The sequence below is a fragment of the Panthera tigris genome, chromosome C1, assembly GCF_018350195.1.
Source record: "Panthera tigris isolate Pti1 chromosome C1, P.tigris_Pti1_mat1.1, whole genome shotgun sequence".
NCBI lineage: Eukaryota > Metazoa > Chordata > Mammalia > Carnivora > Felidae > Panthera > Panthera tigris.
Window position 1 is genome coordinate 80,329,664 of NC_056667.1, and position 25,071 is coordinate 80,354,734.

Genomic DNA, 25,071 nt, shown 5'->3' on the forward strand with positions numbered 1-25,071 from the left:
TAAAATTAAATAACTTAGTGATATGTTAAATTAACAATTTATTCTTTTGTTCACCAAACTCCTTAGAAACTAGTTATGAACCTACTGCACTGCTGATATTTTGGAAATAACTCAAAGAAATTTAAAAAATTATTATTAAACAAATTGGCCACCTCAGAGATAATTGTGAGTTTAAATAAACTTTCCAACTATGTGCATGGCAGTGCTCTTAATTACTTGGGGTCACGGAAATCCCATGGCAGAGCATCCTGTGAAATGCATTTCTCCCGCAGTCTATCTGGTTAGATTTCCTTTCTGTTTTTGGAAGTCAGCATCTTTCCTTTTTAAAATCCCTCTTTAGCAACAGTGGTAATGATGTTGAGGATGGTAACATGGATTCAGAATCTTAAAACCAGTCCCTTTTGTTGTGACATCTGTAGGTCAGTGACAGGAGTCACTGTGTAGCCATCTAAATTCTCTGATTTATCTTACAAAATGTTGTTTCTGATACAAACAAAAATTGTGGAACTTCCAAGAGCTAGACCAGCTACTTCTTGGCATTGCAAAATTTTAAATTGTTATTTGGAAAAACAAAAGGACAAACCAAACATGCTGACTGATAGAACTATCACAGAGGATCACCGTAATCTTCTTGTTCACTAAATCAAAACTGGAACAAAGATTGATAATTCTAAAACCCTACTGGTATTGCTCAAATTCTTAAACTGAGGTGCTGGATTCAAGGATGATCATTACATTATTAAGCTTTAAGAGTCACATGTTTTGTAAGCATCGAATATCACAAAATGAATAATACTGAAAAGCCAGCGATTGCTACATTTACACACTTGATTGTACCCCAAAGACCAAGGAGTCTGGGCTATCCTCTGTAAAGGCAGGAGACAAATGGGGAAGGTGAAGAGTTAAGAGGCCTATCCAGGACCACCCCAGTAACATCCGTAGAATGGCGGGACCGGCAGGTCCAGCCCTCTGCTTTTGCCGGGTTGAGAGAAAGAGGTCCCAGGAATCCAGCCCTGGTCCAGAGTCCCAGCGCCAGTTACAGCTCAGCATCTGGGGTTGTTACTGCCCCGGGGCCTTTTCCGGGAGTCCCACGCTGCCAGGGTCACTGCAAGCTTCATCGGACAGAGTCTCACCTGCTCTGTTACCTCTCATGTCCCCAACACCTACTTCAATTCTGAGCCGGACGAGGGCTCACCTCCCCGCTGGTCACTTTCCTGCTTGTTTTTATCTCCCTAATCGCCAAAGTTCCTTTCGCCCAGACTGTTCTCTACCCAGGCAGCCTAAGGCCAAGTCTGGGAGGGAATGGTGGGCGTTCAAAGCTTTAGCCTGGGCTAAATTTAGGGGATCTTGGGCTTTGCCGGGAGGCCTCCTCCCTCTGTCAGGAAAGCAACGGGTGAGCTGCACGATTGCCGCAGGCCTCCGGGAAAAGTACCCCCAGAACGACCGAGCCTCGCGTCCCGAGTCAACCAGCAGGAGCTTGTGGGCAGGACTCCTACCGCCGCCGTCCCCTCGCGGTCCAGCGCGCGGGAGAGGCGCGGGGCGCCCCCCAGTGGCTGCCCAGCCGCACCGCTCGGGGCCCATGGAGGGAGGGACGGCGGCGGCGGAAGGGGAGGGGCGGCGGCGGCGGCAGCGGCGGCGGGGTGGCCATGGTGGAGTCGGCGCGGGAAGAGCTCTCGGCCCTGGCCGCGATTTTCTGCGGGCCCGGCGAGTGGGAAGTGCTGAGCCACTCAGGTGACTACCCCGCGCCGGAGGGGCCGGGCGCCCTTCCTCCCCACCACCGCGACTGGGCTCCCTGCCCCGGGGCCCGCTCTGGGGGATCCGGCTAGTTGAAGGACGGAACGACCCGCCTCGGGACCGGAGATGTGTGGGAGCTGGCGGGAGAGTGAGGAGCCCCCCCCCCCTCCCCCGCCTCCGACGTGAACAGTGGCGCGAAGCGCTCGCCGGCCCGCCCCGCCCCACTGGCATCGGCCGAGCGCCGGGCCCTGCTCCCGGAGCGCGCTCCCCCGCGCTTCCCCGGCCGCCTGTATCGACTTTAGATCTCACCTTGGAAAGAGGCCTACCCTGCCACCTTCTGCTTAAACCCGGCCGCCGCAAATTGCATTTTGTGCTTTGTAAGCTCTGCATTATTTCCTTCAGGTCATTCGCCATGGTTTTAACTCCATCTGGGCATTCATTGTCCCAGCTTACGGGATGGCAGGCACCCTGTGTGTTACGTAATCACAAAACTCCACGGCCCCAGGACAGTGCCAGGCATACGGTAGTCAGTAAATGTGAAATGAATTTTTGAATTCGCCCAGTGCTCTATCCAAACGTTTTCTCGGTCATGTTTCCAAGTTGATTGCTTTTTTGCTTTTTTCTAGTCCACCGAAAGGTGGCTGTCTGTTGCTCTTGGGGACTCGAACCATCAGCTCACGTGTGCTGATTCCCTGTAAACACTGACAAGGTTTCAAAGACACCGCCCGTGCCCTCTAGGAGCTTACAGTCTAGAAAGGTTCTTTTGGCTATTTGTTGATGATAGTTAAAGCTAATTCTGTCCCTGTCTGTGACTTCTGTTAAGTAAAAATCAAAACTGCAGATTATGAAAAAGTGCAGTGATGCAGATAATTTTCAGTTTTCATTTAGATTTTAAATACATTATGTACATTTTTTGGCATGGGATTCAGCCTTCTGTTATGTTTCAGCAACTATTAAAATTGCCTTTGTGGCCATAACTTGGTTGACCTTTAAGTAGGTAGTCTAAAAATGGTCTGGGTGTTGTGAGAAAGCCATCTAGGACTAAGGTTTCCTGGTATCGTCTGGTGGCCTCTTCACACAGGAAGCCAGAGCTGGGCCTTTTCGTTTATTCTTCCTTGCATCACCTGTGTTCGTGTGACCACTGCTGTTCCAGACACTGTGAAGCAATTCGGATAATGGAGCTTTATAATCCATATGAAGGAATTTACCTGTAGTGTTTTCTTGTCATCCCATTTCTTATTGGATAGCATTCATAATTTCTCATCATCTTACTGTCTCCATGTCTCTTTTTATTGGTAATTACTTCTGTCTGAGGCAGGCTATTTGAGAGATCATCAGTTTTCCTAAGTTCCTTCATTATGACTCAGCTGGGAATAGCCTGGAAAAATGAACATATGGTTTCCCATCACACCTCCAAGAGGATGAAATAGTAGTGGGGCTGAGCGTAAGACGCTGCCAACAGGTCAGAAAAAAAACCAAAAAAGTCAGCATAGAAAGAAAGCAGTTTCTTAATAGTGAGAACACTGTGGACCCTTTATCTGCTGTTAAATTGAGCATGACTTTCAAGCCATGCCTCCTAATTAATTTAATTCAGCGTTCTGGCATCAATAAGTAATTGAATTATAAAAGAATTCAGTGTAACAACTTAGGACATTTTGTTGCTGAAAGGTTCGTTGGAGAATAGAACAATTCAGTGACTCGAATAGGGATGTTTGATGTTCACAACTGGGAATTCAGGGTAAGGTAAGGACTTCTTTAACAGACCACAATAAACATACAGTGGGCTGCTGGCTGCCATTCTCATAGTCACTGTTAGCTTGGGTTGGAGGATATAAGCTTGATACCAGAATATTCTTAACACCATCACTTCCTTTCTGGTCTCCCTGCAAATATGCTGCTTCTTGTTGCCACTGGAATCAGGAGAACATCATGGGACATTGTGGGTGGGATTGTACTTCCTGTATGAGGTAGCCCAGGAAGGGTTAGGCTGTCAACCCGAGGGTCAACTAAAAGGCCTTGAGATTGAAGAGGCTGAATCACTGGAATCAGTTAAGTTGGCCTAATTTGTGCTGGGAATTTCAGGGAAGTTAAGCACATGGCCTCTTTACAAAGGTTATAGTAAGCTTACAGTAAGAGGCATCAGGTATAACTGTTCTCTTACGGGTACGAATTATGTAAACCCTCACACTCCTGTCTACTAGGCAGGGCTGTGGGTAGACCAAATCAGGAATATTCTGCCCTTCCCTGTACAGTGCAGTCGGGCCAGGTGCCAGATTTAATGGAGTCACCTACCATGTACCTGATACTTCAAGTGCATCGAGAAGTTCACAGATGCTCAGGCTGGTTAAGGAGCCACCTGGCACCAGAATGTATGGACCCTTGCACTGTATCATACTCCTTGATAGTAATGGGGCTGCTGCGTGAGGAAGATAATTCTCAGCAAGGATAACACTTGTGAAAGAGCAATAATGAGCACCCAGAGAAAAGAGATGGGTATGACCCAACTTTTGTTCGGAATGAGTCTGAAGGGGAGTGTTGTGCATGTATATGTGTGCACACCGATCAGAGGAGAGTGATACTGTTATAAATCCTCATTTTCCTGATGAGATACTTGAGGGTCACAGATTGTATTGCTGTAGTCGGTGCTCATTATATGTGAAGTTGTATTTCTAGAAATTATCTTGCGGATCAGAAAGTTGTAAAATGGGAGGTATGTAAGACTCAATAGCATATAATATGCTTGCACGGTAGCTTCAGAGTGAATTTTTGTATTCTGCTAACACTCACGTTCAGATTGGATTGGGCCCTCTTGCAAAATGAATCATGACTGTCACCCACTGACCCCTCTAAATCTGCTCAGCTCTGTTTCCTGCTGTTTGTCAGTACTGAGCTCACCTCTGTAAAACCAATTCAGCCTTGAACTTTACTTCTAAAGGATGGGATTGCCACTTTTAGCTTCCCTTATTTTTAGTTTCCCTTTTTCCTTTTTTCTCTAACCACATTTTAAACACCTAAAAACCCAGCTGTAACATAAAAACAAGCACAAGGGGGACGCATGCTTGTGGTGAGCTGCCTGGGAGCAAGAGGAAAGAAAACCCTGTGCAGGGAAGTATCAGAGGATACTGGGGGCCTCTTACCGGTTTTCTGAACAAAGTCTTACTCTGAGGATATTTAAAAATTGAAAAATAAAAAGCAAGTATAAGGAAAGCCAGTTGTATATGGTTTCTTAATGAGTCTAAATGAATCTTGAAGAACTTCTGTTAGATTGTTTACACTTTCCGATGTCTTCTGTTATTGGACAGCATTTACTAAGTTTCTCCTGTGTGACTATGAAGTAGGGGAAAGCCTTAAAAGTAACATTGCTGTGGAATTCGGTGTTCAGTTTTTCTAGTTTGAATTTCTGTTGTTTGGAGTGTGATTAGGTATATAATTTCTTTCATGTATTTGTAAGGAAGAATAAGGTTTGAAACCTATTTTAGTTTGTGTTTTACTTATGAAATTGATACACTTATTATAAGGCAGAGTGACTTATTTAAAAAAAAAAAAAGACTAGGGAATTTGTTAATTCAACCAGAGGCAAGACCTACATCTTTTGGTGGGGTCTTTAGATTAAAATCGTCTTGGGACTTCGGAAAATTTTGGTTTTCTAGGGCAAGCATAAGTTTTCTAGGGCATAGGTGTTTATTGACAATGATGAATTTGTGAGTTAAACTTAATAATGAGTTTTTTGAGGCCAGGGAGTGGCAGAGCTTAGCATTAGATTTAGAACATGATTATTTTTCTGTTAATCGCTGTTTCTAAGCTGTTAATAATCTTAAAGCAGATAGAGACAACTTTGTTTTTTGAATCTCTTTTTTTAACGAGAAAATCAGATTGACAGTACATGTGGTTACATGAAAAATTCTGACTTGAGAGACACCCAGTTTAGTTGCATGTACAAACCAAGGCAGATATGAAATGGAGGGGTAATATGCATACTTCTAGAGTTTTAGGAAGAAAATGAGTTTTTAAAAGAATATGTAATTTTATTATATCAGCAGAGTGGTGTATGTTATTGGGCTTTTCGTTTTCCTGCAGCGATAATATCATTTTGTGTAATTTTAGTTTGCAGCCCCAGTGTCACCAAGAAGACCAATTAGGAAGAATGTTAATCCTTTCCAGTTTTTGAAAGACTCAAAGCAATTTTTCTTCTAAACATACAACCAATAATTTTACAATTTTCTAAGACAAGTCAGGATTTCTCCCATTGCTTTTCTTTTTGCTGACTGGGACCAGAAAATTACTAGGAGAGGAAAATGAAAATTGGTAAGGATTTGAATGGCCAGCTCAGTAGCCTTTTCATACTTTCTCCCTGGACTGCTTGTTTCTGTCAGTTGGTTATCTGCACTGGGGAGGAACCGGTGGGTACTTATATGACAGGGATTGGAGAACACTGTGGGTTTCAGAGTTTTGTCAGAAAGAGATCCTGGCTAGAACGGAAAAGCTTGCTTTATGGGTACGGGTATAGTATTAGTTTCCTGTGGCAACTGTAACAAATTTCTGAAAATGTGGTGGCTTAAAACACATATTTGCTTTTATAGTCCCAGAGGTCAGAAGCCTGAAATCACTTTCACTGGGCTAAAATCAAGTGGTCAGCAGGGCTGTGTTCCCACTGGGGACTCTGAGGGTGAATCCATTTCTTTGCCTCTTCCAGCTTCTATAGCTGCATTTCTTGCACCCCTTGGCTCATGGTCCTCCTCTGTCTTCAAAGCTGACATCATGGTATCTGGCTTCAGTGACTATATTGCCTTCTGTGGTACAATCTCCCTCTTCCTTACTCTTATAAGGACACTTGTGTTATATTTTGTGCCCGTCTCGGGTTCGTTAACCTAATCACATCTGCAAAGGCCCTTTTGCCATGTTCTGGGGATCAGAACACATGCATCGTTGGACCATTGTTCAGTCTCGCACAGGTAGCAGTGACTTCTGCACCTGTGAGACCCATGGTGACGAGCTAGCCACCTAATGCTTAGAGCTGTGTAACTGTAAAATTAAAAAGTTTCTTATAACTTGTAAAATTACTTCTTGGTTGTTGTCTAAAAAGAAAATTGAGATATTCCAATGTGAAGAAAATAGTTCATTTGGTTCAACTGTAGTAATTCTGGTATGAAAGTACCACAAAATAAGTTCAAAGTACCATGGGAATCATAAGACAGATTTTAGGTGAATATTTGTTGACTGATGAATGTATGAAGATCTTCAAAAGTTAAGCTTCCCCTCGAGAGAAAAATTGGGCTCCCTAGAGGTTTTCTGGAGAGTTTATTCAGCCTAATGGTTATACGTTGCCTGTAGGTGTATTTATAATGCCCATTTCACATAGTGAAGTGTACTGATCTGACATATACGGACTCTATTTAATAATAAAATATTTAAAAATGAGGAACTGGCCGGAAGAAACAAGGGTTTTGAGAAATGTGATGGATCGTAGAGGAATGTACTAAAATTTAGAGAATTTTTCTTTATACAGTACACATTTTTCTTATGTCAACAAATTTTGGCTGTATCACTTTAATACGATCTTTATAATGGTTACCATTCGTGTTTCTGGGTGGTGTCTTAAAATAGTAGTGCTTTGCAGCTGATACTGAAGAGTCTATTAAAAACAAAAAACAAAACACGACAAAAACCTCTATGCAGCAGATCTGTTTGGTCCTGTATGAATCAATGTCTGTCACAACAGCTTCTGTATTAATGGGATCAGATGGCTAGAAAGCCGTTTTAATGTTCCGTTTGGTTCTCTTAAGGGAGACACATTCAGGTTCCAGTTGTTGAGGCTGTGGGGCAGCAATCCAGGTATGAAAATGAGAAAGGTTTGCCTGCCTCTCTTGTGAAGGAGAATGGAACGAGGGCGTGTGGAGAAAGAAGTAGGGGTAGAGAGAGGCAAGTCGGCTTCAAAGAGATCCGTCTGCACCCAGTTCTCTTCTACTCTGCTCTTCTGATCTGTGTGCTGCTTGCCCCCTGCAGAATGAATCAGCCTGACGTTTTATCAACTTTTTGAAAAGTGGGGTGAAGTGGTGTGGAACACATCAGAGGGGTGAAGTGGAGCAAATCTGAAAGAGAGCAGAGTGTTTCATCTCCTATCCTGTGTGTGCTTCCCCCCTCCTCCTTCTGGAGCCAGAAAGGGCTGAATTGATGTCCGCCCCATTTTAGTTCATCTTGCTACCTTCATGTTGCACTGATACTAATATATTTGAAGTAAGAAAAGAGCAGGGCCGGGCAGTTACTGTATCATGCACAGTCATCGGTTTCTCTGCCCCTGCAACCACACAGCATCCCAGTGTTTGCTTTGACTTGAATTTGCCCCAAAGTGACCTTCCTTGAACGTACTGTATCACTTTTTAATTAATTACTGATTTTATATATACACAATACTGTTTCTCTGAATGTTCATATGAGTTTATTACGAGTTTCCAGAATTATAACTAGGTCTGGGTGGGAAAAAAATTTGTGATGAGAAACCCTCTGGGAAATCTGAATAAAAATGGGGCAATAGCCGGTGTAAATGCCAGAGAAGTCCTGGGTGCTGGTATGCATGAATCCATGAGTATATATGTATGGCTGAAGGAGATCATCTGTAATTCACAGCTCGCTTAGTATTATGTGTCTCTTCGCAAAATAACTCAAGTTTTCTCATGAAAAATAAGTAGATCTGGAAACACAAATTTTGACTTCTTAGTGTTCCATTCAAATCACATTATGTATAGCTAATAATTATTTTTGGGTGCTTTCCAGAGACAGATGGGACCGTGTTCAGAATTCTCACAAAAGCTGAAGGACTTATGGGTGAGGATGTACCTTTAGAATTGCTGTTCCACTTACCGGTAAATTACCCGTCGTGTCTACCTGCCATCTCGGTTCACTCGGAACACTTGACCCGGGCCCAGTCCATGACCGTGAAAGAGAAGTTACTTAAGCAAGCAGAGAACCTTTTGTCGGAACCTATGGTTCATGAGCTGGTTCTCTGGATTCAGCACAATCTCAGGCACGTCCTCAACCAACCAGAAACTGGAAGTGGCCGTGAAAAGTGTACCTTTGCAACAGGCACGACTGTGGATGATGGACTGTGGATGACTCTTTTGCATTTAGATCACATGAGAGCAAAGACCAAATATGTCCAAACTGTTGAGAAGTGGGCTTCTGATCTACAACTGACAGGAAGACTGATGTTCATGGGTAAAATAATACTGATTTTACTACAAGGAGACCGAAGCAATATCAAGGTGCCAGAAAGTTTAATGTTGAGTATGAATTTGGCTATTTTCTGCCAAAATGGTGTTAATGGATCTCTATCTTCTTAAGAGTGTCTTTAACTTCTAATTATATCTACAAACTTGTAAAGCTTGAATAAGTAGATGATATTTGAAAAATCATTCCAGGGGCACCTGGGTGGCTCAGTCAGTTAAGCATCTGACTTTGGCTCTGGTCTTGATCTCACAGTTCCTGGGTTCAAGCCCTGCATCAGGCTGTCTGCTGTCAGCACAGAGCCCGCTTTGGGTCCTCTGTCCCCCTTTATTTCTGCCCCTCTCCTACTCTCTTTCCCAAAAAAATAAATAAACTTAAAAAAAAAATCATTCCGCATAACAAAAGTAAGGGGTTATAAAAAAGATCTCTGTGGTGCATGAATGTTTGTAATTAGCTTTGAGCCTTAACTTTATAAATGTGCACGAGAAGTTTGTGCGTGTTTGTATTTCATTCTTTGGCACAGCACGGTGTCTATTTGTGGGTAGTCTGTGAAAGGTTAAACTTTTTGGCAGTTAAAAACACATTCTGACACTTTAATTTGGCTCCTCTAATACCTGGAAAGAGGCGCTGGTCCTTCCTAAGGAGGATTTAGTGTTAGTGGAAGTAGAATCGTTAGGGCTGTCAGCTTGTCACCACCCACCTAACTTTTGCTTTCCACCTGACTTGTCTCAGCAGCTGCTTTCAAAATCATCATCTTCAGATTTTCCAAGTTCGAATTCTCAACTCATCTCACCTGTTTTATGTGGTACCAGACAAGGAAAGCTGCTTATTATATTTTATATCTTGAAAGCGCTACAAATCACTTAATAGGTTTTGTGCTTTCAGATAGGTTGGGTCAAGAATACTTACAATTGAATTTATTCAAAACCGATTAAGCTTGCACAACCTATAATCTGAAAGATTTGTAAAATAACTACCTAGCTTTTTTTTAGGGTGGGCGCTTATCACAATACGTAATTGGTATTTGGTTAACCGGATGAGTGCTGGGTTTATAGCATACAGATACCACAAATAATTAAAGCTTAATCTAAATCTTGGTTTGAGGTCTGACCAAAGAGCCAGGTGTTTTAAGGTGATTTATAGTATATCTACAAAACTTGATATTTCAAGTAAACTACTGACTGACAAAATGAATACAAATTAATTTCCGTGTTCGTATTTCCCTGAAAGTCTCAGATTTTTCTTTAAGCCAGCTCAGGAACGTTAGTCTAAGCGCAGCTGTTCTGCAGATGTTCTGCAGATTGGATCCATCAATCAATTAGCAAGTATTTATTCATTTGACTCGAACTTTGCTAATGTAGAGAAATTACACTTTTTAAAGAGTCCTTTTATTATTATTATTATTATTATTATTATTATTAGCTTTCCCTAAAATGCCACTTCATGTAAATATCTCTGTTCGATTTTCTAAGATTGCGTATCAGGGTGGAGAATTACAGGTACATATTTATAGATGCCATGCCATTTGGAATGGCAAGTGCTGTGTGCCTGTTAACCTCCTCCAGACATGGAAGTAGTGACATTAATGGCAGTAGTTGGTACTATTAATTGTGCCATAGCTGTGTGTGGCAGCCTCTCTGAGTGCTTTGCATGTATTAACTCATTTAACCATCACAGCTTCCCATGAGGTAGGTGCTGTTATGAGTACCATGTCATGGAGCAGGCTCTGAGGCACAGAGGGTGTAGGTGGCCAGACTGGAATCTGATCTAGTAGGCTGCATGGTCCAGATTTAAACCTGTGTAGTTTGCATCCTTCCACCAGCACATTATGCTGCCTAGTGTAGAAAGACACCATAGCCCTCTTATTGCTTGATTCAGAAAGGGGGTACTCTTTACGTAGGAAAATAAGCCTGCAGATTTATGGCTCCTTTGAAACTAGGACTGTGAGATTCAGAGTAGCATCTGTTTTTAATGTACTGATTTATCATTTAGGAATACCTGATTCTTCAGAAAACCTCCAAAGTAGATGTGGACTCAAGTGGAAAGAAATGCAAAGAGAAAATGATTAGTGTACTGTTTGAAACAAAAGTACAGACAGAACACAAAAGGTATAATTTAGTACTATTGCAGAACGAAGAGTAACTGAATCGATAATTATACTCTGACAAATCTAGGCATATTCATGAGTTTCTCTTGTATAATGCAGGTTTCTGGCATTTGAAGTCAAAGAGTATTCATCGTTGGATGAGTTACAAAAGGAATTTGAAACTGCAGGACTTAAGAAGCTTTTCTCCGAATTTGTGCTTGGGCTGGTAAAATGAAATGGAAGACAGGAATCTTTTAGTAAGATAGCAGTGGTTCTTTGTTTTGTTTTGTTTTGTGTTTCACATTGGGTTTTGGGAATGGCTAATTGAAATCCTCACAAGGGAACAATTTTAAAGTTTCTCTGAAGCAAAATGATAGCTACCATTCTAACTTCAGGAACAAAACCCAATTTTGCTTATGGAATATTAAACAGTAAAAACATCCATGTATTCTAATTTTTGCCAGCAAAGACTAGGTTCAATAGATGGAATGTTATTTGCAAGATAAATATAAGATGATGATGGTAAATGAGCCCTTGTGTTTGTATAGCAGATTTGTTTGGAACTGTGCAATTTTCTGGCTAATTTTCTTGTAATTAAATGAATTTTTTTAAAGGTTTGTTTTTGTGTTTACTTTTTCTCATGTTTACATTTTTAGCATTTGATCACGATTTTCCCCTCTTCAGCTTATTATATCTAATGTTTTAAGTTGAATGTTAAGAAAAATATAACACTGATTTCTTTGTGGAAGTGCATGAATTGTTGGCTTGAATAAAATCAAAGAAGTTCTGTAGAACTTGATTTATGATCGCTTTCTTTGAGGTCCCAGATAGCACAGTACCTGCCAGTTACAGGACTAGAGAGTCTATTTAAATTAGAATTCTTTTTTGAAAAATTCACCTTCTGGTTTTACAAGGGGAAAACTTTCACACAAAATGAACTTGACTTGTTGGATGGAGGAAATGATACAGAGATACCATTAAAAAATTTTTTTTTAATGTTTATTCATTTTAGAGGGAGAGAGAGAGAATGTGAGCAGAGAAGGGGCAGAGAGAGAGGGAGACAGAGAATCTGAAGCAGGCTCCAGGCTCTGAGCTGTCAGCACAGAACCGTACGCGGGGCTTGAACTCACAAACAGCAAGATCATGACCTGAGCTGAAGTCAGATGCTTAACTGACTGAACCACCGACTGCGCCCCAAAATACCATTATTTTATTTCTTAGGAAATATGTTAAAGTATGATAATCTTAAAATATATTTACTATAGGGGGCGCCTGGGTGGCTCAGTCGGTTGGGCGGCTGACTTCGGCTCAGGTCATGATCTTGCGGTCCGTGAGTTCTAGCCCCTCGTCGGGCTCTGTGCTGACAGCTCAGAGCCTGGAGCCTGCTTCATATTCTGTGTCTCCCTCTCTCTGACCCTCCCCTGTTCATGCTCTGTCTCTCCCTGTCTCAAAAATAAATAAACGTTAAAAAAAAAAAAAATATATATATATATATATTTACTATATAGTAAAGAAGAGAAGACACCAGAAAATAAAAGCTTGCATTAAAATCTCTAACAAGTGTAAGGAGCCATTTACATTTCAGAAAGGATATTTGTGTTCACAAAGCCAACTGTACTTCTGAAATAAGGGGCCAAGTGATGGAGGAAAGGCCACACAAATCCCTCTCCCTGCGATCTATGAAGTACAGTGATGTAATTATAAAATCCTAACCGATGGGAGGCATAAGCAAGGGCACGTTCGAGCATGCTGGTAGTGTTCCTTGACAGCGTTGCTCTGGCATCGTGGTGGTTCAGTCTGATTGTCTCACTTTTCAGGCACCCTTACAATTAAGTTATTCCTACCTAATGATCATTTTATGGGGTTCCAGCGAAGGGGGATTTTCGGTTCATTTTATCTCATTCAAGGATATTTGTGATTTTTTTTTTCCTGGAGAACTGGTAAATGTTAGGTTGTTCTATGGGAACGGTATGGCAAGGAGACACTAGGCTACTGATATGCTAAACTGAAAATAGGCTTGAAAATTTGGGACTGGACGTTATTACCACTTTCTTTGACTTAACTAAACGAGGGGATTAAAAGTTACTGCCATCAAGGTTGTAGCAGTAGCAGTAGTAGGAGGCTGGGTCTGAATTTTACCACAAGAGAACTGTGAGTGCTTCATTTTGCCTTGACTCTTCTGTGCTCAAGTGTTTGCCACACCATGATTTAATTTATGGTTCTCCTTCAAACTCTCATCTTCAGATTTGACCTTCCACCCCTAGAGAAGAGCTTGAATCAGGCAAAATTGAATGTTGGTAATGACTTTCTCCAAATTAATTACATTTCTATTTGCTAAAATGTTTTAAAAGTATTGGTTTTTATTTATTTATTTTTTTTGTGGATGTTCACATCTAAGTCTTTCACAAATGTATACACATTGGAATGCAAAACTAACCTTGACGGTGTTAGAGATTTATATGAATTTAATTTGATGATCTCTGAATAAAAGAAAATTTAAAATCATGTGCAAAAAGTCTGTAAGAGTCTCTGGTATTTTCTTAACTGGAGGAAGATGTTTTTTTATCTTCTTATATTTTTATTTTCTTAACTAGAGGAAGATTTTACTAAAACCCTGATGCTTTCTTTTCAGCTTGAGGTACTTCTGAAAAGCTAATTAGGACTTCCAGAAGATAGAAGATGGGGGGCCAAGGGCTGGGACCCCTGAAGGACTGCACTGTGAGAGTAAGTACTAGTTGTCCTAGTACTATAGCTAAAGTTGGTGGGTTCTGTTAGGTCCAGAATGTCTTAAGCTTTGAATTTGGATTAGGGTAGTCCATGATTCTAATGCCCCATATCCTCTAAGTCTTCTTTGGAATCAGATAACATTATCCTAGGTGTCAAATTTATAAGTAATTTTAAAATTCAGTATTCAGCAGATAATCAGAGATAATTGGACTCATGAAGAGACAAGATACTATTAATGAGAAACAACAGAAATAATAGACAATAGAAATAGAACCACAGGGACTCTACATGCTAGAGTTATTAGACATAGATCACGAAACAGGCTTAGTATGTTCCAGGAGATAAAAGCCAAACTTGGAACTGGAATTAGAAAATGTAAAAGGTGACATGCTATATTTGTATTTGAAAAACAACAAAACAAAAAACAAATAGAAATTCTAGAACTGAAAAATATTAAGAATTCAAGAATGGTCCATTAGTTAAAGTGCAGTTAGGAACCCAGAAACCAGCCTAGGTATTTCAAACAGTGAATCTAAAACAGGAATTGGTTAGAAGACCAAAAGAGCAAAAAGGAGAGGGAGTGGAGCTAGGTGACAGAGAAGAAAAAGAGAGGGGAGGGCGATCTACTCAGCGTTTAGAAATTATGAAACATTTACCTGCTGCTGCACTTTAAAGACTATTGTAGTTGGTCCCAGAGCTACCGCTGCTGATAGGTACTATCTCTGGTCTATTGGAGTTGCCACTTGCTGCCACTGCAGCAAATGCCAACAGCCGTCACAGTGCTGGAACCTGTACCACTAGCAGAGTTCCCAGCAGTGCCTCCTATTGAGCAAACTCAACAGGAATCCACCTGGTAAAGAAGTCTGGGAAATGTCATTTGAATAACCCGACCCCAGGAGAACCACAAAATGTGGGAGGATGGATGTGTGTGTGTGTGTGTGTGTGTGTGTGTGTGTGTGTGTATGAAGTGAGAGGGGAGAGACCTGTGTGCCTATAGTAAGTAACCAGCACAGCCTTCCCTTTTAGCTTTTAAGCATTCACACCTACTCCCTACCCACATTTAAACTTCTGTACAAGTACAGGTTTATGCTTCTATCAGATTTAACTATTTTTTTCTGTACAGATGAAGACTTTTAACTTTCCCCCCAAAAGTGGAGAAATAAGGTCCCATCAGTTACTATTAGACTCACTGGTGTTAATTCTTTTTTTTTTTTTTTTGACGTTTAATTCTGTATTTTGAGAGAGCATGGGGGAGGGGCAGAGGGAGAGAGATGTGGGGCTTGAACTCAAAAACCGTGAGATCATGACTTGAGCCGAAGTCAATGCTTAACCGACTGAGCCACCCAGGCGCCCCTGGTGTTAATTCTTGTTCAGTCACAATCCCACCTGGATGTTCTCTAACCTGAAGATAAACTGTAAAGTTCACCACTACCAACCTTTCTTATATAACTTGAGAGAAGGAAAGGGAAAAACTTGAGGAAAGTGGGAAGGAAAGACAGTTAATATATACAAAGATACACAGAACAAGCAATGAAGCAAATTTGCATGAGTACTTTGATACTTGTTTCTATAACTGATCTTGAAGCTGTAGCTGATATTTATAACTTCTCCTTCTACTCCATTTTTCTTTGCTCTTGGTCAGCACATTCTCTAGTTAAGGCTCTCTATCTAGTAGGGTAGCCAACTCTTCATTTTGGAAGGATCTACGTTTTCAGGAGTTGGGTTGCTTATTAACTTTGACTATTGAACAAAAAATATTAAGTATTCCCTGGGCTCTTGACATAGTTCTTGTCAACCCCATGGTGTAGCAGTAGCCCAGTTTTCCTGTAGTAATCTGGATCAATCACCCCTGCCATTTTGCGAACCTCTTTCTTTGCTTGTTCATTTAGTGTTCTAAGGAGCCTAATATATTCAGGTGTCAGTCTCACCTTCTAATTCATTTGAACCATTTTGTGTGGCTGGTAGAAACATTCCTTCCATGAGAACTAAGACTGCCAAACCAGCATAGCCCAAGTTTACAGAGTTGGGAATAAAAATTTTGTGAGTGGATTATATGTATAATACAGAAATCCATCTTATTTTAATTCCTTGATTTCTGGACCCATGTATTCTGGCAGTGGGAGAAATAATATCTTATATTGATCACGGATTCAAAGTACATCTTTGTATTGTATGATAGCACCTCAACTTTCAGAGTCTTGTCTTCTAGCTAGCCAGATAACTGACTCTTTTGTAGGTCATTATATTATTCTATCAAGCTAGCCACTTCTGGGCGATTTGGCACATGGAAGGCCTATACGTTTCATAGTCATGAGCCCATTGCTACATTTCTTTTGTTGTGAAATGAATTTTTCACTTCGAAATTATATTGTGCTCTCACAACGTCTATAATATTGTGGTTGGTAGTATTATAGAAAGGAACTTCTGATTTATAACTGAAATAAGTATTTCTCTGAGGACAAATTGCTGGCCCTTCCACTAGAGAAGAGATCCAATGTAATTAACTAGTCATGAGGCAGTAGTGTCTCCCAGGATATGAGGCCCTACTGGTGGCTCAGCATTGATCTCTGTTCATAGCAGGTTAGGCACTCAGCAGTGATAACAGCAAGATCAATATTGGGGAGAGAAATTTTATGTTGCTGAGCCCATGTATAACTTCTATCCCTGCTGCCATATTTGCTTTGTATTAGAGCCCACTGAGCAAGCACGGGGGTGCTAGGGAAAGAGGATGACTGAAGTCTACAGAATGAGTTAGCCTGTCCATTTAATCAGTGAAGGCTTTCTCTGCAGTGGTTGTCCTTTTATAAACATCACATGGGATGTAAATATTCTCATATTTTATGCTCATCCTGAGGGGTCCATTCATGTATATCTGCCTCAGATCTCTGTCATTAGTCTTCTGATCTAGTTCTTTCAAAGTGACTGATTTCCCTGGCCAATCCATTAGCCAGTGCCCATGATATACTATAGATCTACACCATGGACATTTCTTTTTTAATTTTTTTTATTTTTTAATGTTTGTTTATTTTTGAGAGAGAGAGGCAGGCTGCAAGCAGGAGGAGGAGCAGAGAGAGAGGAAGACACAGAATCAGAAGCAGGCTCCAGGCTCTGAGCTGTCAGCACAGATCCTGACGTGGGGCTCAAAACCACAAACTGTGAGATCATGACCTGAGCTGAAGTTGGACGCTCAACCGACTGAGCCACCCAGGCGCCCCACCATGGGCATTTCTTTACCTAGGTAAAGTATATAACCAGAAGTACAACTCAGAGATTTACCCACTGAAAAGGTTTTTTCTCTTCACTTTCACCTCTCCAAGACACTTTAGACTGGAATGGTAATTGCTGAAGAACCATCCTCAGAAAGCCTGAGTTCGTTCTTCCTCGGCTAACAAGTTATGGGTACTCCCCGTGATGCTGGAGGCATGATCCTGGAAGAAGCAGCTATGTAGTGGTTTCTATGGTCATCTGAGTCACTTGGTCATGCAGCTTGCCTGTGCCTTCAGGACCTGCTGGAGCCTGCTCTTGGACACATCACTTCATTGTACATGCCCATATTTATGACTTCATGGATGAAATAATATCCAGTTCATGACAGGTAGCTCAGGTCACATAGTCAGTTGGTGTCCCACAGTCAAGTGTTCAGTGTCAATGAAGAACCAGGAGCAAGCTAGGAGCTCTTTTTCAAGAGAAGGATAGCTATATGTGAAAGAGCATGGCTTTGATATAAAACTTTAAGTTCTATTGTACTCTGACTACATTGGGCTCCATTGCGTCATCTGGGCTGCAAGGCCCACGCAGCAAGACAGCTTATACTCAGTTTGGATCTGCAGCCTTTTCTTGCTCTGGGCCCCACTCAAAACCGGCAACTCCAAGGATTAATCATCAAATGGGGCAGAAAATCACATTAAAATATAAAATATATTGCCTCCAGAATCCAAACATGCCTAGGAAGCATTGTATGTTAGTGGTAGGAGTGTAAGGTGAAGCAACTTGGGATATTCTGGGATATGCCTCAGAACACTGGACCCCTAAAAACTTCACCATGCTGGTGAGCTTCTGAATTTTCATGGGCTTTTATCTCCCTCTTTTTGGTAAGGCATTTAGAGTACTTGCTACTTTCTGTTTGCCAGGTCCAATCAGCATCATGTTCAGAGGGATGTTAAAATGAATGAAGAAGTCCTTGAATACTGAATTATGACACAGAGCCAGAGAGCTGACATAGTCCTAAAGTAAGATATAGTCCTGAAGTGAAAGTGTCAGGCTGTACTTGCCAGGTAAAAACAAACTACTTCTAGTGGTCTTTACAAATTGATACCAAGGAAAAGTATTTGCCAGATCCAGAGCTAGATACCACGTACCCAGGGCTATGTTGATTTGCTGCAGGATAAGACTACATCTGGAATAGCAATTATAATTGGAGTCATTACCTACCCGAATTTGATATTCTGCAGCCATTCTCTGAGACCCATCTGCTTCCGCCAAGCCCAATTGTTGAGTTAAATGAGGATGTTCCAGGAATCATGCTTGGAAAGGACAGAACAAGGTCCTGGAACAACTGAGTGTCTGCATTGGAAAAAAAAAATTAAATTTTGCCCCTACTTCACAACCAAGATGAATTCCAGATGTATTAGAGGCCAATGTGAAAGGCAAAAATACTTTAGAAGAAAATACAGTAGCATATTTTCTTCACCTTCAGATCCTGGTGTTAAACAGGACACAAAAGCAAAATCTTGACGGGAAAAATTAGTAAGTTGGACTCCACTAAAATTAAAAACGTATGTTCATCAAAAGATACCATTAAAGATAATGGAAAGGCATGCCACAGAATGGGGAAAGGCATTTAACATTTTATTGATACAGGTCTCATTTCCAGAATATTAATAAGAAATAGGCAACCGGATAGAAAAATGGGCAAAGGAATCTTGAATAGGTACTTCACAACTGAAACTATCCAAATGGCCAAAAACAGTATGCAAAGGTACTCAATGCCATTGGTAATTGGGGGGGGGGGGGATGCAAATAAAACCACGATGATACCACCAGCCACCCACTGGAAGAATTTATTTCTTTGTTTCATATTGAAAGACTTTTAAAATGTTTTTTATTTATTTTGAGAGAGACAGAGAGGGAGAGGGAGAAAACCCAAGCAGGGGAGGGGCAGAATGAGAGGGAGAGAGAGAAAATCCCAAGCAGGCTTCCCTGTGTCAGTGCAGAACCCGTAGCAGGGCTCTATCCCACGAAATGTGAGATCATGACCTGAGCTGAGATCATGACCTGAGCTGAAATCAAGAGTCTGCCACCTAACCGACAGAGCCACCCAGGTGCCCCCCACTAGAAGAATTTACAAGATGATTAATAATAAGGGTTGACTAAGAAGTGGAGCAAGGTCCATACTGATGCACCCTTGGCGGGAGTATAAATCCACCCAGGTACTTTGAGCGAACAGTTTGATCTAATCTAGAAAAACTGACAATTGCATACCCTATAACCCAGCATTTCTGCTGCTAGGTATGTACCCTCCAGAAACATGTGCATAAATGTGTGAGGTTACCTATACAAGAACGTCCATAACAGTATTATTTTTCATAGCCCAAATGTGGCAACCCAAAACCTCCACCAACACGGAACGGACAAGTAAATTGTGGTGTAGTCATGCAATGGAATCCTATAAGCAAACTAAGTGACTGAAGTATGGCCACATAGAGCAACATGGATTCATCTTAAAAAGGCAATACTGAACAAATGAAGTGAACACAAAAGAATACGTACCATATGATTCTAAATGTTCAAAAGCAGGCACAGTGGCACTAAATTACAGATGCATTCTTGGCTTTTATTGTATGGCTTACAGTTACCTGTGGGGGGAAAGGATGGGGTTGTGGTTGGTGTTGCACGTGACGATTATTTTTGGGGGGTGGGGATGAGGGTGGAGGAGGGAGAGCGATGGCTACGCTCTACTTCCTGACCAGGTGCTGGTTTCTCAGACATTTCAGTTGTAGTAATTCATTAAGCTGGATATTTAATGTGTTATTTCTACTTTTTTTTTTCTCTTGTGAAAGTAGGCCTGGCTTTTAAAAATGCCGGTTATTACAATATATTTCGTAAATAAGAAAAATATTGAAAGTGATTCTTAAATCTTTGTAATTAATGGCAACTTCTCCCATCATAAAGGCTCAGCCACATTCAAAAATTGGAAGGGAGGCACAGAAGAATAGGCTATTTTAAGTAGAGTGGTTAGGGAAATCTTCTCTAAGGGGGTGACATTTGAACCAGTGCCTGAATGAAAGAGACCGACCAGAGAAAAGTAGGCAGTGGAGAGTTCCAGGCAGCAGGCCCTGTAAGTGTAGCAAACACGAACCTGAAGGAACATAGCCTGTTTGAAGTAGACTCAACTGGCTGAGGTTTCTGTGCCAGAAGCTGTACATCCGCCTCTCTTAGCATGCCAAATGGCCTCCGTCTTCCCTCAGTGATGCTAGCTTTATGAGACTTTCGCTTGTCAGCACTATTTTTGACCCTTCAATTTGCTGTTTTCCACTTACTTTTATACAAAAGGGAAAATGTAGCATTCAAATAATTGTACAAATACAGCGATAGAAGATGAAGATGTTAACAGTTCTGGCATTGTCGCACAATAGCTTCATTTGTCTATCTGTCAGTTGATGCACCCAAGTCTGGATTTGATAAATGAAAAACTACATTTAAAGTTTCACTACTATAGATTGCAGAGGGCACAAAAATGAGTTTGAAATACGGAGACTAAAAACAGGGGCAATGCCCCCGTATTATGAAAAATAGACAAAAATGTCTGAGAATTGCAAACCTGCCATTGATGTATAAAAATTCTCAAGAGATGAGAAAAGCTGGGGAATGGAATCTTCTTCTCTGGTCACTTTGTCATTTCAGCTACTCTGATGCCTCAGTTTGCTTTCCACCATTCGGTTTTTGACTAGATTTTTTTTTCCCCCAAACAAGCTGGATCATAGGTTTCAATTGCTTCAGATCATCTGAAGTGATGTTGCTTTATTTTTTCTATACCCTCTTGTATTAGTTAGGGTTCTTCAGAGAAACAGAACCAACAGGGTATATATTTATTTATTTTACAGAATTGGCTCAAGTGATTATGGAGGCTGGTAAACCAAACATTTACAGAGTGGGCCTGCAGGCTGGAGGTTCAGTAAGAGCCGATGTTGTAGTTTAGGTCCAAGGCTGCCTGTGTGGAGCCCTGGGGAAAAAGCCAGTGAAGGCGGTCATTGTGCTGGTAGAATACCCTCTTGCTTGGGGAGGTCAGGCTTTTGTTCTATTTGTGTTTTCAACTCATTGGGTGAGGTCCACCCACATTTTGGTGGGCAATCTACTTTCTCAGGGTCCACCGATTAAAATGCAAACCTCACCCTGAAACACCCTCACAGGACCATCCAGAATGATGTTTGACCAAATATGTGGGCAAAGTGGCACAGCCAAGTTGACATACACGGTTAGCCCTCACACCTCTCAGGAAGTTGCCATCCGTAGCTTTGCTTTTAGAGGGGAGGAATGTGGCTTTCAGTTCCTAGCTGCTTCACTCATTGCTGTCTCTTACTGTATCTGTGTCCGTTGGCTACAAAACATTAGATACTGATATGAATCTGTAGTCGTACTGGTAAGAAAGATACTGTTAACAAAACAAGTTAACAGCCTGACAAACTATAGTTTTCTTTGGACTGACTGGCTCCTTTTGAGTCAGAACTGGCCACAATAATAAATTCCACAAAAAGTTGCATTTCTACTAGCCCAGGAGTATAAAAAACGTAGACTCAAAGACATGTATTGATTTTTTTTAAAAAAGTGAACTCACTTGCTTTGGGACAACTTTCCAGAGCTCTAAACTTGTGTTTGCTTAGTACATTGCTGGCAACAGACACCCTGAAGTGTTATTAGGAGAAAATTCCAGAATTGTACTCCTTCTGTGTGAATGCCAGCCTAGTTCTTTTCTGATGTGTCTGACAATCCTGCTTCTCCGTCACTGGGGGACAGTTAGTCTCTGCTAATCTTCAGCAGTAGACCTTTCATGCAACCAGGAAAGCTATGTTGTAAAGTGCTAGTGGTTTCCAAATTTCTATGCATGGAGTTTTTCACTTCTTTATTACTTGAGAATTTCATCCATTTGCAGAGCTTTCATTATCCCCTCCGTGTAGCCCAGGCTCAAGTTTACACCTCTCAGGTCCTGACCTCTTTCCTGAGCTCTACACACCCATTTCTAATTCTGCCTGACATTACAATCTAGATTTTGGGTTGTATAATCTACACAACTGTACACATCAAATCTAGTATGATTAAAACAAATGATTGCATTTGTCTTGTTGTTGATATTGTTACCGAAACTGTCACTGGGCTCCTAGGATTAACCTTGGATGTTTGCATTGACTTCTTCCTCACTTTCTTGCATCCAATTAGCTGTCACGTCGAGTTTCTACTGATTCTTATATTCTCCCATCTTTTCCATTCTCGTGGGTACACCGTATGCCAAGTTCTTATTTTTTTCTGGCCAGGACTATTGGAAGTCTCCAATCTAGTATTCTCATCTCTGTTCTCCCTCTGTCCCATCCTATCCATTGCTACAGTTAATATTCCCTCATATAAACCTTGAGGTCAGATATGTTTCAGAACCACAGATTTTTCTTTTTGATTGTTGAAGCTTTAGAAAGGTAACACGGAGGGGCGTCTGGGTGGCTCAGTCGGTTAAGCATCCGACTTCGACTCAGGTCATGATCTTGCTGTTTGTGGGTTTGAGCCCTGCATAAGGGCTCTGTGCTGACAGCTCAGCACCTGGGGTCTGCCTTGGATTCTGTGTCTCCCTCTCTCTCCCTCTCCCCTGCTCATGCTCTTTCTCTCAAAAATAAACAAACATTAAATTTTTTTTAAAAAAAGAAAGGTAATATAGAGAAGATACTTTATATTACAAAATCTCCCTAATGGAGTCTGGAGAAGCATCCTATAGTCCAACCTTGTTTTTCTGCAGTGAAATGTATGAGTATTCACTTTAAGGAAGATAAATAAAAAGTATCACTGGTTTTGTATTGTTCGTGTTAAACTTTAATGCCAAAGGAGTTTAGATAAGACTGGCTTTTGTTTCCAAGTAAACTAGCAAAAAAGAACCAAAATAACATCCCATCATTTTGATCTTTAGGACTTTTGGTTTTGGAACTGTGGGGAAGACGTGGTAGATGTGGACTAGGTAAATCTTCCTCACGTAACCATATCACTCCCATTTCCTGCTGGGTTCGTTGTAAACTCTACACTCTGCCATTTCAAATGCCTTCTCGATTTGGCCACAAGCCATTATTTTCTGCTTTTATCTTCCACTCATCTACATATTGTTTTGATCTACCTCAACTGGTTAAATACTTCTTATTTTTTCTTCTACATATACTCAGGTTCATCCTTTTTCCTGTAATGTCCTTGCCTCTTGTCCATTCTTCTGCCAACTAACTATCTATTGACATTTTTCTCTGTTTTCAGAATGTTTCCCTCCATAAACAGTTTGATCCCCATTCTGGGATCAATAATTGATCTTTGGTCTGAATTCTTTTAGCAAGCTTCAGTGTTCCTGTATGCAAAATGAGAATCATATCACTGTCTTACCTCTCAGACTTGTCACTGGATTAAATCCTGCACAAATGCACCTAGCACAGTGTGAGACCCATTGTGGAACTCAACTGGGGCTAGTCCTTTTTCTTCTCTTCCTCCTTCCTTGCTTTTACTTAGAATACTCTGTAGTTTATGTTATTGTTTTAAATATACTTTTAATTTCCCCACTACTAGATCAGAAGTTTTTTTTTTCTTAAGTTCATTTATTTATTTTGAGAGAGATAGAGACAGAGTGTGTGGGGGAAGGTCAGAGAGAATGGGAGAGAGAGAAACCCGAGGAGGTTCTACACTGCCAGTGCAGAGCTCTATGCGGGGCTTGAACCCATGAAACTGTGAGATCATGACCTAAGCTGAAACTAAGAGCTGGATGCTTAACTACTGAGCCACCCAGGTGCCCCACTATATCAGAAGATTTTTGAGGGTAGAACTTTGCTTATTAGAAGCTTAGCACTTACTGAGTTATGGGAAACGAATATGAATGGTGTTACTAGAGACATTTCAACCCCTCCTTTGGATTCTGGACAGCCTGATTTCTGTGCCTATGAATGTACATTCAAAAACTCAAAACCAAATCAAACCTATGATCACAAGACCCATCTTGATGTTTAGTGTCATAATTTCTGTTTCAGTGGAATTCTGAATGTCCAGAGGCCTTATAATGGAGACTGCCCACCCAGGATCTTGGCAAGCCTCACGGCCTAGAGGGGCACATTCTTTCACGTACACTAATAGCCAACCACTGGGCGGCCTTGCCAGAAACCAGTGGGCGGGGCGACTAACACAGTTCTTCCGCATTGGTGAGATGTGGTGCTCACTTGCATGGGAGAACGCAGATTCTGTTCCTGTGCCATTTTCTGGGGGCTCCCTGGAGTAGCCCTGGGCCCCCTCTGGGAGCAGGAGGTCTGAACATGACCATCGCTTTCGTGCACTGCTCCTTTCAGGTTGGTTCTTCTTATCTCCAGGCTCTGCTGTCTCTCTCCCAAAACACCTCCTCTAAAGCCCCTTTCATCCCTAGCCTCCAAGAGTAGTATATCCCCTGGAGAGAGAGAAAAGCTAGTGTTGGTAGAGATCACTAGGTGTTTTCCTAATTTCCATTCTAACCTTCTTTCTTAGTAAATTTTCTTAGTAATTTTCTAAGTAATTTCTTTCTTTTTTTAAATTCTAATGTTATTTTTTAAATTTACATCCAAATTAGTTAGCATATAGTGCAACAATGATTTCAGGAGTAGATTCCTTAATGCCCCTTACTCATTTAGCCCATCCCCCCTCCCACAACCCCTCCAGTAACCCTCTGTTTGTTCTCCATATTTAAGAGTCTCTTATGTTTTGTCCCCCTCCCTGTTTTTATATTATTTTTGTTTCCCTTCCCTTTTGTTCATCTGTTCCGAGTCTTAATGCCCTCATATGAGTGAAGTCATATGATATTTGTCTTTCTCTGACTAATTTCGCTTAGCATAATACCCTCTAGTTCCATCCACATAGTTGCAAATGGCAAGATTTCACTCTTTTTGATTGCTGAGTAATACTCCTTTGTATATATACCACACCTTCTTTATCCATTCATCCGTCGATGGACATTTGGGCTCTTTCCATACTTTAGCTATTGTTGATAGTGCTTCTATAAACATAGGGGTGCATGTGCCCCTTCAAAACAGCATACCTGTATCCCTTGGATA

General features: G+C 41.2%; 1 protein-coding gene and 1 long non-coding RNA gene across 16 annotated transcripts in view; one reads left to right on the plus strand and one right to left on the minus strand.

The window, feature by feature from the left end:
* Positions 1-25,071, plus strand: part of RWDD3 (RWD domain containing 3) — a 104,080-nt gene that overhangs the window by 24,798 nt on the left and 54,211 nt on the right. For 5 of the 14 annotated variants that reach the window (XM_042997944.1, XM_042997945.1, XM_042997946.1 and 2 more), the window contains 3 exons: positions 8,506-8,993; positions 10,948-11,063; positions 11,162-11,656. In XM_042997944.1, coding sequence (XP_042853878.1) covers positions 8,506-8,993; positions 10,948-11,063; positions 11,162-11,276 — 719 coding nt within the window. In that variant the 3' untranslated portion in view covers positions 11,277-11,656. Of the gene's footprint in view, positions 1-1,619; positions 1,732-2,028; positions 2,112-8,505; positions 9,011-10,947; positions 11,064-11,161; positions 11,657-13,673; positions 13,766-25,071 lie in introns of those variants that run through there. The other 9 variants (XR_006221713.1, XR_006221715.1, XR_006221714.1 and 6 more) reach the window with 7 other exon arrangements.
* The window catches only part of LOC122241526, a 57,363-nt gene continuing 50,223 nt past the window's right edge, over positions 17,932-25,071 (minus strand). For both annotated transcript variants that reach the window (XR_006221716.1, XR_006221717.1), the window contains exons 5-6: positions 19,538-19,623; positions 17,932-18,331 (exon numbers count right to left, since the gene is read on the minus strand). This is a non-coding gene — a long non-coding RNA (uncharacterized LOC122241526). The remainder of the gene's footprint in view (positions 18,332-19,537; positions 19,624-25,071) is intronic.